Below are 14,390 nucleotides of genomic sequence, written 5' to 3'. Positions count from 1 at the left end.
TTCCTCACAGGGGTTTCCTGGTTTGTGCAGACAGTGCCACAGAAGAGAAGAAGCATTATCATAGATTCAGTGGAAAACAACCAGCAGCTTGTTCTCAACACAAAGTATGGAACTCAATCAAAGCAGCTCACTAGAATCCAAGCCAATCCCTCCCATTAATGCATTTTAGTGACATCTACAGGTTTGCTGTTAAATCTAACAGTCACAGAATAAATGCAGCTGGACATACAGCAGCCTTTGTGTTGGGGAAAGGTAACTCTTGCCCAAGGTTTACATTGTGATATCTGGCATATGAACTCCAATTTTTAATTTTATCTTGTTGGGAAATACATCACTTTAGTAAGAACAAAGACTGCAAAATTATGAGCATGTGTAGCAATTGAAGCTGGAATTGAATTCAGATAATTATTTCCTATCTTGGCCTTAAGTGTGCAATTCAATTTAATTGAATGTTTTCCTGTAGCTTTCTACAGCCCCACAGTATAAAGTGCAGGGAACTGCCACCAGGCACCTGAGCACAGGATCCAAACTCTCAGTCTGTGTTCCTGACCACTACAGACAAAACCAATGCACAACAAGTTTGGGGTTTGTATGCCAGGAAATTATTCCCCTCTCACTGACATGTTCTTTCTCATCATGACTTCACTTTTCTCCAGGAAAGCTGAGGAAAGAACAAGAACTCAGAGGTTTTGCTTTCAGGGGCTTGTTTTTTAGGCCTACTTTTTAATTTGTGCACATTGATGATAAGAAAATTCATATTTCCTCTACATGGCATTAAACTAAGTTTGAAGCTGCCCCTCAAACTCTGCAATGTGTCAGTGCTGTTCAGTTCCTGAATCAAATATCTAATTGGTATGAATTAGAATGCTGTCATTTTTTCCGAATGTGGGTTAAATTTTATTTCATAAACTCTCTCAAGGATTTTCTTACCTTCCCTCTCTCTCATTTGTAATCATATAACATTCTGGGTCAGCCACAACAAAAATGCTTACATGGAAATGAACTATTAGGAAGTTATTAGTATTTAGGGTAATTTTGCTGACATTAATGCAATTTAGAAGCAGAATAAAAGGAAGCAGTGCCAGCGCTGTGCTCCAGCTCATCCTAAGCAAAGCTGTGAGCCAGGCTGATGATGCACAGACCCCAGCTGAGTGCCTCTGAGTTACAATGCTTGTTGGAAAACCTGCTGCATGCTAGAACTGCTTTTCCCTTTTTGGACTGAGCAGCCAGAGAAAAAGGCAGCATTGGTGTCTTGGTTAGCCACCTGCATCAGCTGAAGGATGCACATTAAAAATTTTAAAGGTTGCACAGTAAAAATGGAAGTTAATGTTCATTTCTGATCATGCAAACGTTACATGGTGGATGGGAACGTGCAGAAGACTGAGGTGGTAAAGATAAAATGCTACATATAGGTCAGTACACCAACACCCACAGTTTAATTTCAGCTTTAACAGGCTCTGTTAGCTTATGCATTACTTTCATAATGAACTGTTTTGAGAAAAGTTTAATGGTATTTTCTAATTGCAAATGGAAGCTTCACTGTTTCAATTTTAAGTGGGTACATTGAAGTGGATACACTGTACTTTACATTCTCTTTGACCAATTTATTCTACAGAGAACTGACTTGGAAACAAGGGATTTAAAACGCCCTAATAAATTTTTCCTGTAGAACCTCCAGGAGTATTTAGAGGAAGAAAGACCTTATATTTGATCAATTTTCTCTCCTGATTTTACTCAAGATTCCATGGAGACAATTGAGTTATTTCACTGTTCCCACACTTTTGTCACTCTTCAGGTGTTAAAAGGTAAGCAGGGATTAGAAGATATTAAATTGATGTGCTTATTATTTTTTATTATGTTCTTTAAGTGGGAAATCTACCTAGAGAAGTCTGCTTTATTTTACAAGCTGTTGTGGAAAGATAGGCCATGTCTTTCAAAAGTAGCAATTCTGGTAATTTGAGCAGCAGATAGGAGGTTTTTGGTAATTGGGCAGATCAGCAATGTTAATCACTGGAAATTCTGGCCAACCAAGGAAGGAAATCAAGATGCCTGAGCTTTTCTTAGTGGTGTCAGATGGCTTTGATTAGCAGCCATAGAACAAGGATGTTATTGTGCTTGAGAGCAAGTTTTAGTCAATTAATTTTCATGTATCCTGCAGAAAGCTGTCAACTAAAGGCAAACTGATTGAAGAAAGCAATTATCTGGTAATACCATGCACCATACCAAAATTCTGGCTCTTAACTCTTTGCAAACTCAAATTCGTGTAAGGATCCATTTAAGTTTCTGATACATATAATGGTAATCCCAGTCACTGAAGCTCATGGTAGACACAGCTAAAGAACATGAACTCAGCTACAATGTGAACTCAGCTCCTGTGGGAACCGGAGTGCACAAGTGAAAAACTGGTGTCACTTCTGCCCCTGAAGAAGGTTTCAGAAAGCTCTATGATGTTGGATTTTTCGAAAGTGATAAAGTATTCCCAGAAATACTTCTTCCTTGCTCTGGAAGATATACTCCACCCAGTTGTGCATAATGAGAGAGAAACTGCAATGAAGTGACCTCCGTATTACTTCGCAGAAACATACTGTCCTTCCTGTGCAGTCAGGCATGAGGAGAGGGAGGCAAGGGAAGGAGCCACAGAACCTTCCTCCTTTTGTCATTTTGTCATGCATGAAAGGATCAGAGGTCAACCTGTCACACCCACTCTCCTAAAGCCATACTGCAGCCACATCCCATCAGCACACACTGCATGCAGTCAGAGCCTCTGCTGCAAACTGAGCACTGCAGGAGGTTAGGGGGGCTGCTGGAGCAGGAGGCAGGGCAGCAGGATTCAGGAGACAGGTTAGTTTAGATCAAACAGCCTTGTATCACAGCAGAAAAGGAGCATGTCCCTGTGCCATAACCAGACAAGCAGATTTACCTGGAAGGCCTTTTGGATTTGATTTCCTACTGGCATCAGCTTTGCTGTGTCTTCATTAAATGCTTATATGCTATGCTTTACTGGCAATATTGGGAAGGGCAGGGGGGTGCATGTGAGTACCCACATCCTGTGTTTTACTTTATTTTTGGCATGGAGGTTATTTAGAAGACAGTACTGTCACCAACCATTGTCCTCTGCTCAGCAGAAACGTCACAGGTCAAAATATATTCAGCATGGGACAGATACACCTGCCATCATCAGTGCTGGTTTAAAGAATTACATGACTCATTGAGTCTTCAAACAGGAACCTATTTTAAGCCTCACTGCCATTAATTATGACTGATTTTCCTGTGTGGGACAGCAGACCTCTGCAAGTGCTCAGGAAACACTGCAAGATGGCGTTGGTCAATCAGAAGCCACACAGAGTGAGATAAGCCTGAACATACAAAAACATAATAGGCTAGGCTTGCCCTTTCACTAGAACAAAGCTACTGGTGTTTTCCAAAACTTTAACACTTTTTTATCAGGCCTAGGTTTGTTCCTGTCACTAGCAGTTATATGCACTAGAGTGAAAAATCCAGGCCAATTTCTCTGGCCCTTACAGACAAAGTCTGCCTCCTCCTCAGGAAGCAAAAACAAGGCCTCTTCAGAGCTATACAAAAAGAGATCCATAACATTAATTTTCTGGACTTGAAGATCACCATGACAACGTAAAAATTTTTTGAGGAGTAAGAGTTGAGGAATAACTAGTCTATATATAAAAAAGAAATTAAATACTTGACTGACAGTTTCAACACAAAAAGTCCATCACTTGTGAGATTTTTTTAAAGGGACTGGACTAAGCAGTTGAAATATGCTGTAGTAAAAATCTTGCTGTAAGGATTAATGAAGGCACCTTCACAAAAGGTCTTTAACATTGCAGCAGTGCTAAAAGCTGCCAGCTTGGAGAATGTTAGATTCCATTTTTTATCCTACAGAAAAAAGGATTAAAACTATTGCCCTACATGATTACATAGTTTATATGCACTGAATTTATATCATTAAAATACCTTTCAAAATAACATTAAGTGTAAACATTGAGATATAATCTAGACATTTTCATTCTAACACATGCACTACAAGTCTGAATGACTATTATCTGTATTCTATTCATAAAACATTAAGGATGCACAATTGTTATTACCATGAAGAGACTGTATTACTACTTATTCATAAAAATATCTAATTTGGTTGAAAATTAGAACCAGAAGATTATTTTGCTTAGGTACATTTTATGTTTATGAAAAAAATCTTAATTGCCTATTGGTATTTTAAATTTATCAAAATTTTCCATACATAAGTAAAATTCACCACGACTTTGGTTCACCAAAGGTTGCTCCTGGCACCAATCAGGAAAAGTTAAAATGTTGCTCTTATTTCATGCAGTGATGCTGATCTACCATACGTACTAATAAGATAGTGTGATCAGAATCTGTTTGTGTTCCCATAAGGAAAATATAAATGCATGCTGTGAATTAAGTTGCATGTCCTGAAGTTCTCTGGTATTCAGCTAAGAAAAGTGAAATGCATTTTAAAAGGAATTAGTGCTTAGGTACTCTTAAGTAATACTGAAGAATTAGGTTCTTTATATATGTACGATAATCCTTTAAACACTTCAGTATTTGGCTGATTCATGCAAAATTCTCCATGAACAGTTGTGCTTCCTTGTTTCTATAACACAGGAAAAAAAAAGGGAGTTTGAATGAACTTGGTTCTTGTACAAACTGCTGAGACAAATCTGGAAGCAGCAAAAAGTGTAATAGTTTCAATCTGATCTCATGCACTAATCCCTTTGATTGGAATCACTGCTACCAGATAAAGGTACCTAACTCAACTGCTTTGTCAGTTTTATTCCAATTCAGACAACTTACAGGTCAATAATAATTACAGCTAATAATGGAAAGATTTTTGACCAAATTTTATATTTGGGAAAGAAAAGTTCTCCTTCTTTCAATAATCACTTGAAGCAGTTATTGTTTTAAAACAGAATAAAGTACTGTGTAAAATAGGCACAGAATTATTTTAGTTTTAAAACCTTTTATTTCAGATAAAGCACGCTGCTATATACAGGAAAAAATGTGGGTCAAAGCAAGAGCAATACAGAATGGGCAACATATTCCTTAAAACTTACAAGATGCTTTTAAAAGCTTCAGTGCACCAGCAGTGCAGATGATATATTCTTCTCACTCCTAAATCACCTCTAGTAAAATGTCATTTCCTTGCAGATCCTGAGCAACCTCAGCTATCTCTCTTTCATATAATGATAAATTAAAGTTTCCAACACAAAACTTACAGCAGTGGTTTCAGTAAATGACTTTTGCCAGTATAATATATTGAAATATAACTTCACATTGCTAATATCTTATTTCAAACAGCATCATTTAGCTACACAAACTACGTGTGTTATACATCTAGCAAAGCCTAGGCCAATCAGTTTTCCTTTTCAACTTTCTTTCTCTTACTTCATTATCTTTACAACAGTAAAACTCTGAAAACAGCACTCTTCTTCCTTCTAAAGAAATACTGTCAATAACTTTCCTCTCATTTTCTCCTAGAATTAAAGTCAAGAGACTACAATAGTGACATTTTGCTGTATACTGAAGTTTAAGATAAAGGAAAAAAGCTAAGCTACTTTATCATGAAGAACATGTCCTGGGTTGTGTCATGATTTCACCTTTGGTGACAGTGAATGGCTAACAGGCTAACAGCAGAAACCAAGTGCCTAGCAGCACATCTTTGCACGAGTGGCAGGCTCAGGCTCTAAGTCAGGCCAGCAGTTAATGTGTTACTGGGACTCAGTGTTTGCCCTCGGACAGGGCGTTTAGCTTTTAACATTAAGGAGCTGCGCGGACAGGCCGTGATGCCAGTTGCGCAATTTGGCAAAGCGTGGGCTGTTACGTTCCGTTTCAAACCTCTCCCTGTGGCATGAGGAATGAGAGAGACAGAGACAGAGAGAGACACACATACACAGAAGAAAGAAAGGAGGGAGAAAGAAAGGGGTTAGGGACCATGGCTACCACCCCTGCCTTACAACTAGGGCAGTGGCAATTTATTTGGATTTTTTCCTCAGCTTTCAAATCAGCATAGTGAAGGCTGGGTGATGCTTTTCGGACCATGTGTGAAAGGCTTTGCAGTGGTTTATTTCTGAGAAGTAACTTGATATAACTTCTTATTCTTTGACTTGTGCTTGGTATTACAGGGCTGCTTTTGCTAGAAATGCAGTGTAATCCTATTGTTTTCCTCCCAGCAGTTTCTCTTGGCTTCTCCCTCCCTCTCACACAACTGAGGAGTCAGTGAAAGTTAACTCATACAAGTGCAAAATAAATACAAATTATTTTCCATTCTCTAACACTTGGGTCAGCCCATATATAACCTGCTATCCTTCCTGCAAGGACCACCAACCCCAGGTTTCAGCAGTACTTTTCTATAGCTTCCTCAGAATTAGTGAGTATTAGCATTGACATTTTGCATAGATATTTCTGGTCATTTGTGTCACAAAGCAGAACAACAGGGGATTTTCAAAGCAGAGTCCTGTGAAGTATTGGCCACCTCTTGCCACCCCCAACTGCAGACTGGGGTGCTTGAGCAATGCTCAGCACCTCTCAGGATTTAATAGTTTCTAGATGCTCCATAGTTTAAATTCAGCTTTTGTACATAAAAAGGGGAAGAAGGAAGATGTGAGATGATAGCACAGTCAAGGAGAAGTATATCAAACAGAATAAAAATGTTCTTGTTATTTGCAAAACTTTTTGCAGTCATTGCAAACAAGGTCATTTTTTCCTCATTATTTACACTCAAAACACAAGACAATTAATTGTGTTAATGCAGTGGAACTTGAGAGTGAAACCAGCCAAACAGAAAGAAGCAGACTGGGCTGGTTTTACTCCTCAGGCTGAGGAAAGCACAAAACAATAAACAGAGTAAATGCCAACAAATTCACTGATATTTCTAAATCTTTTGAGCTTAGTAACACAGTGCCATGCAAGTAACAGTCCTAAAGGAGTCTTGAGATCTGACTTCTCAAACTATTTGTTATGCTTTTAGGTAATTAGAAGATATAAAGTATTTCTAGCTGAAACTTTCTGATGGCATTTTTTTCAGCTACACCAGAATATACCAGCTCCAGTGGGTCTGACATCTAATTTAAGAACTCCCCTACTGCTTTGAATATATTACCCCTCCGTTCAAGGAAAAGGTATTCAGAAACATCTGTTTGGCTTGAAATGGATCCCATCTCTCCAGAACATATTCCACAATAATCACACCAGCAATGAAAAGTTTTCATAGCAAATTATACTTTGATGTGTGCCTTCAAAATAGCAGCAGCATGAGCAAAGAACAATCATACAACACACTCATTAATATTAACTGACAGGAATGTTCTGCCACCCAAATTCCCAAGCTTCTGGGTATTTTTGAACATATGTCATGAAGTTGGAAGCAGCAATCTAAAAGTGACTATTTTAATGTAAAACAGTTCTGTCAAAAATAAGCTACATCTTTCTTCCCTCCACTCCTAAGTGTTTGGAAGAAACCTGACTGCCATTCCATGCAATTCCTGCTGGCTACACTGAGGATCTGACACAAAGAGACAAGAGAAAGCACTAGGGAGAGATTGCTCTCAGCCTGCCTGAGGCCACAGTGATGGATGCCTGCACAGCCAGGGCCCTGGTGCCAAATCCCCAGTGGAGTGTGTCCAATATTTGAGGTGGGTATCAAGCACCCAGATGGTGCCAGCACTGTCACTGGCTTAGGAAGGAGACCCCAGTTCATTCCTTGCACCAGAGCTTACACCAGTTGCACTGTCCCTGTGTAATTACCTACACATGCTCCCTTATTCCTCTACTATCAATGCACACCTTAAACCTGTTCAGCTGTGCCTAAACATAACCAGAAGCATCCTTGAACAAGAAAAGAATAACACAGTGATACCTAAAGGCTGCAGAAAATGTGCAAAGCATAGTGGATGTAGTCATGTACTTGGAATTACACTGTATAGAATGTGCAATTTACATGTGTTGATGTGTTATCAGGTAATTATTGTCAATATATATCTTATACCATGTAAAGTTTCCACTGTTTTGTATTTTCCAAAGCCACAGATTAGACCTAGAGAGATTATTTCTTTAAAATCACATATTACTCGCAGATATGAATGGGACAATGTTAAGTTCAGCACAATGCTTTAAATCCTATCAAAATAAGGCTTTGGATGTGTGCTATTACATCAAAACAGATAATGCACAATACATGTAATGAGAATTAGGCTTCCATATTTGAGGGAAGAAATAAATCCCTGAGGGCTATAATGTCAAGCCTGATGTTCAGGCACCCAGCCATGAACTCGGGTGAACTGCAGCGGAGGGCTTACAGCAAACACCAACTGAAAGCATTCTTGTATTCTCACAGGGAAGACAGCAGATCTCTTTCTCACTGATTCAACATTTGAAACCTGCACTGTGATCAAAGGCTCAGAACCTTTAAAGAACCCACAGGGCAGTAAAATATAAAATAGAAAAAGAAGGGGTAAACTAAGTACCAAACACATCACAAACCAGCCGGTGGCTTAGAGCACCTAAAGTGAAACAGGGATTTGAAGTATGCAAACAGAAACTAAGGATTGCATGCAGAATGCTTCTGATTCAACTGCAGTTTTTAAGCTCAGCATAATAATATTTAATACATCTATTTCCTGGCTATGCAGGATGATGACAAATCTTTAATTCCATATTACATCTCTGAACATATCCTATTTTTCAGTGTCTTTTGATACATCACATGAAACAAATACATTTATTCATTAGCAAAAGCAGTCCTGTGCTTCCATATTCTACAAATTTAGGTCATATTTATTCCAAACAAAACATAAACCAATGATTATGGGTATGAATGGGAACAACTCCTTTACTGTATCATTTAAGGAGAATCAAATGTCAATCAGAGGGTCATCCAAATAAATTGCTCACAGATTTCAGTGCTATCACAACATTACTTATTTTTTATCCACTTAGACATTCAAGTAGTTACACAGGCCTTGGAACTCATCACATTCACACACCCAGTAAAGTGCAGGAAAGTTGCATGAGCAGAGAGCTTTCAGATTTGAACATACACTTCAGCAATTTTACACTGTTTTTCCTAAAAACATGCTGATTTGTTATCCTTCTCATTCCAATGCCTCTCAATGATAGCATTTTAATTTTAGTGATTTTTAAGTAAATGTGTTAGAATATTTTAGGACAAAAATATAATAAAGGAAGTTCATATTAATGCCATTTTAAAACATTATTGGGTTATCAGGAAGGAGAAAGCTGTATTTTTCTCAGGGCTTGCCTACCTTGACCTCCTCAGGGCTTCTTCATCTGGATCTTGCACTGTAGGAAAAAATGTTTCAGTTATAAAACAGAAAGAAAGGAATTGGGTTTATGGTATTTAAAATTCTTTAGAAACTTATCAAAAGCCTATCTAAAGGTGCATTCAAACTGACTTTGCAGCAGTGGAATTTGTAAGAACATCATGAAGATAGCAGTTCCCTAGGGACAGGAAGGAGGACGTTAGGAGGAAGGTAGCTATTACAACTACTTTCCCATTCATTATTAGCAATGTTTCACAGCTGTAGGCAATGATTCTACAGAGAGGTCCTGCTGTTTTTTACAAAACAGGAGAGACAGCAGCAGCACATTAATGGGAGAAGGGAATGCCAAGTATTTCCTCCTGATTGGGAAAAGGCCCTGACCTTCCTTCTCTCTACAACGGGAACCACCGGTGAGATTAGTACCAGGTAGCCACAAAACCATTTCCATAGGCAACAAGGTTAAAGCTCTGTGATACTCATATCAGATCTAGGTTTAGGTAACAGGGCTGATAGAGACATAGATTCCATACAAATGGTGATTCACTATTTTTTTTGACCTCCAGAAGTCACTTCTATAAAAGACTGTTACAGAAGACACGACATGTTTATAATTTTTGTCTAAAGAATGGACAGCTCTGTATGTCTAGGCTGCAGGAAACCCAAAGACTGCACTGCAGAGACTTGATTTCTAAGTAGGAATAACTGTGGGGTCCCAAATGCTCGTTTACTGTACAATCTGTTATACTTTTAGGCTGAAGCCCCTGGCAAAAGAATTTTCTTCATAAAGCATAAGGTGAGATTGTTCACTATGATTTCTGAGTTCCCTCAAATTACATCCAGGATCTTCACCCTCACTGAAAACTAGATGAGTCTTCCCTGAGTATCAGTGGCCAATACCAGGACAGTGAGGAAGGACATGAATCTAAAATCAGGATGAGGGGGATGTTTTGTTATTCAACTTACTGTACTCGGTTCCAGTCATCTGGGCAAGGATGCGGAAGGACTTGGACTGCAGGTTGGCAGAGCGACGGCTCCAGTCCTCACTGTCATCCTCAGGCTTGTTCTGGGTTTTAAGCACAGCCTGATACACTGGAGAGGCACTGTCTACGTGAGGATCTTTTATAGGGAGGGTACTGCAATTCAGAAAGGGAAATGTTGGAAGCAGCTCTCTGGTCACAGTTTCTCACCCAGCCATCCCCTACATGGCTTTGAAATGATCATGTCTTAAAAAAATACATAGATCAATTTTATGTTATGGCTCATTCTGAAAGGGCCTGTTATCATTCAAATCTGTTTGGAAATACCTGTTCATGATTCCTCAGCCAATGCAGGTACACAAGCGTGCAGTGGTTAGAATAATATGTGGAGAGTAGGCCAGGCAAAAACATTTATTTCTCTGACCATTATTTCTTATAAAAACAACTTCACTTTGGTACTGTTTTATGTTTTCTTTAAAACAGTGTTACAGTGTTAGGCCAGTGTACCTTAAGGTTGCAATTAGAAATAAACCCATATTTCAGTATAAAAATAATGAGGTAGACTTTTATAGCTTTTTCTAGAGAGGATTCTTTTTCAAACTGAATTAAACTTCCATCTGCCATAGTCTGGATTCATTGTCTACTAAACATGTGAAGCACAGGAAGTCTAGACTTGCACTCAAGACTTGCATATATAAGTAGTATCTGAAGCCTTGAATAACAGAATGTATCTCAGGATCTTACAACATGCTTAATCATCTTGCAAAGTGATATAGCCAGTTGTGCACACCTAAAATCAAAGCTACACAGGTCTGTAGCACAAGGGTGGTAACCTCACTTTGATTTATGATGCAGGCTAGAAACAGTAACTTAATAGGTTTTGGTGGTATTTTTTCCCTGGTGAAAATAACTTCTGCATAGCAGAATTAAAATTAACTATTAACAGAGCTGCAGAAATATACACTGAGGGAATGATGTGTGCTTGGAGCAACTTGGCTCCATGACTGCTCTAAATACAAGGTCTATTTTCGAAGCAAGTGATTTATTGTAACAGCTTTATGCTATTCCTTAAAGAGCTTTGCAAGCAGCAAGCTCAACTTCATGAAAACTGAGAAACACTTCTGTTTAAAGTTAAAGGCCATTTGGTCTGACAGTTGCTTCCTTGGTTCAGGCTCAAAGTTAGTGCTAAGATACCACTGTGCAGAGAAAATCTACAGAGAACCTGGGTCTATAATTTGAAAGCCTGAGAGGACTCATGAAAAGCCAGGATGTCTGACATCCTACATAGAGTGGGATGCAAATGTTACCAGGTAGTGCTTTAAATATCAGTACTTTCCAGCTGACACATTCCTCTTCTTCAGCACTGGGTAATATACACTGGTTTGATGGATTTACACACAATACCATGTATTTATAACCCCCATATATGCAAACTTCTCACTTTCCTGAAGAGCCACCCAAGTACAAACCCCAGTTAAGATTTTTGTGTGTTTCCACAAAATCACCTGTGTGGTGGAACCCAGCTTATGTGAATTTAGAGAAAAACTTGACTCCTCAGTTTAAACTCTGCTACAAAACATACAAGTTATGTAAAAAAGCTCCTCAGTGGGAAAGATGGCCTGTAGGAGGAAGAAACATTTTTGAGCTCCTTTTTTAGCTCATGTTTCCTAGACCACAATCCTTGCAATATCCAAACACTAGCAGGTACAGAAGGCAGAATACAGACTTGTTTATTTTGGGAAGGCTCTGCCATCAGTGACGTCCATTAGTGCTGCTCCTGCGTGCAACAATGGACAAAGTGGTGCCATAGCCTTCTTAAGGTGGAAGAGGGGAGAGAGAACAGTAGTCCTCCTCTCGTGGCCCATCCCACATAGCTAAAGGGTTTGCTGAGGCAGGAAGGAAAGCACAGCAGGGAGTTCTGCCTTCTCCTGCCTTCTGCAGGAATAGTCTTTGCATGGCAAAGAGATTCTCTGTAATACTAACAGTAAGTCACAGCAACACCCTCTGCACTGTTCTGTTGCTGCTTCTGACACTTGTCTATGCTGAAAGTTCTGTCACAGCAATGTTCCCCAAAAGGTGACCCTGTTTTCAAGTTCCTAGGGCACTTCAGGGTGCTTCACACCCAGAACCTGCCCTGTATGAATACCAGAAGTGACTGCCTGTTGTGGGCCAACAGTTAGCTTTAAATCCCCACATTGACTTTTAATCTTGCGGAAGCTTAAAAACCTGCTGTATGGGACAGCAAATTTCCCAGCTGAACACTGTTCTAGAGTGGATAATACACCACTGGTGTTGCTGATTTCAACCATGGACCACTGTGGCAGCAGTGGTGTGCCAGCCACAGACAGTTCAAATTCCTGTTTATATCCTCTAGCTCAAATGCTTCTTCTTATATTATGACCTATGTACAAAAAAGCAGTTCAAAGGTTTATGTATAGATATGCCATTAACTCAAGCATTGTTAAAAAACTAGAGCTGGAGGCTGGACCACAAATTTCACAGTAGCAATATGTGGCATTAATATGACACATTAATATCCTTATGGCAGATGATTAAGGCAGGAAATGGAGCTTGGTGAATTAACCTCCCTAGCAGAGTGAAACATGCTCGTATAAATTGAACTAAATTAATGCAATACATTGGAGTATTTCCAACTCTGTCTTTAATTCAGCAGGCCTTTTTATTTTTTCAAAAACATAATTATATTGCAGATGAATAACTAGGACATATAAGCCTCTCAGCACGGAAGTGTAAAATAGAGCGCATTGCTGATTATGAGCATTTCATAAACCTAAATGTGACAGTTGATTCTTACAGGCAGCCTAAAGATGCACATAACCACATTAATACCTCTGTTACACCTCTTTGTAATTTAATTTCTTTCCATCTGGGTGTGGATGTGCAGAAACATCATGCATCTTTAAGCACATTACTTTAAATTGATGCTACTGAAAAATACCCCTTCTTCCCAAATGGGTTAGAGCTGTTGGAGGTTTTTAGTCTAGAGCCTAAGGTATTCTAGTAGGAGTCAATAAAAATTATTTTCCTTTTTCTTATCACCATGTAAGTCACACGTTTTTGCCATTAAAAAAAAACTTTAAAGACAGTCAAACTTCTCTGAATAAGTAGCAATGGAGGAATTTTATTTTTTGGAGTTCATTATAAACTATGGTTTACTATGTGAATTGCTCCCTGGAGTCATCATGCAGATTTAATTTCAGTAGATATTAGGTAAAAACTTAGGAACACTGCAGTGTTCTACCCCTGATGGAGACATACAACAAAATATTGTGACATCAGGTATTAGAGTAATTCCAGCTATTTTTAAAAAAGGCCAAAGAGGTAAAAACCCCACAACCCAACAAAGAAAAGTTCATGTAGACTGGTAAATAGTCAGCCAAGTTGACTTATTGCAGAGGACACACAAGATCTTAGCTTGTACAATCACATTTTTGATTCTTTGACTTCAACTGTCAGATCTTACTCCCAACAAAAATGCTGGATCTATGTCTTTATACAACTTGTGCATTTGGCTAAAACTGCATAATGGAATTTAGAAGTGGTTTGACAGAAATGTACTCAAAATGCACTGTCCACATGGTTTTACTGCAGCCACCTAGCTCCTGGTTCTTGGTTTAGCAAGATCAATTAAAACAGAAAAACAAAGAGTAGAAAAATATATAAAGTCAGGGCATTCAAAATTTTCTACCTTTAAGTTTCAGCATGGAGTCTGAGTATCAATAATTCTGTCCTTCTTCCGTTTATGTTTTCCATGGTGATCCAGTAAGTGTGGCTTATTTCCAAGTGACAAGGGCCTGACTCTGATCTCATGAAGTTACAACATCACTGATTTCAAATGGTCAAACTAGAAAATGAATTCCTATCTTAACCCTGTCTCCTTCATCACTGATAAAATAAGTAAACTGTTTCCAGCTTTTGTCTGCCCTTCAGATGTGCAGTCTGAGCATGCTTACCACCCTACAAACACTTGTGGAAAATGAAAAGGACTAAGACTATTAATAAAGAACCAAGACCAAACTATAGGCTGATAACTGAGACAAAGGGAATCAGCACACAATTTGGTCTTTTATATCAAAAA

General features: G+C 38.8%; 1 protein-coding gene across 7 annotated transcripts in view; it reads right to left on the bottom strand.

Annotated features, from left to right (window-relative positions):
• Nucleotides 1–14,390, bottom strand: part of LDB3 (LIM domain binding 3) — a 114,205-nt gene that overhangs the window by 33,922 nt on the left and 65,893 nt on the right. For 6 of the 7 annotated variants that reach the window (XM_050976398.1, XM_050976401.1, XM_050976404.1 and 3 more), the window contains 2 exons: nt 10,278–10,447; nt 9,297–9,333 (listed from right to left, as the gene is read on the bottom strand). In XM_050976398.1, the coding sequence (XP_050832355.1) occupies nt 9,297–9,333; nt 10,278–10,447 (207 nt within the window). Of the gene's footprint in view, nt 1–5,006; nt 5,878–9,296; nt 9,334–10,277; nt 10,448–14,390 lie in introns of those variants that run through there. The other variant, XM_050976403.1, reaches the window with a different exon arrangement.

The sequence above is a fragment of the Serinus canaria genome, chromosome 6 (genome assembly GCF_022539315.1).
Source record: "Serinus canaria isolate serCan28SL12 chromosome 6, serCan2020, whole genome shotgun sequence".
NCBI lineage: Eukaryota > Metazoa > Chordata > Aves > Passeriformes > Fringillidae > Serinus > Serinus canaria.
This window is presented reverse-complemented; position numbering and strand designations above follow the sequence as displayed.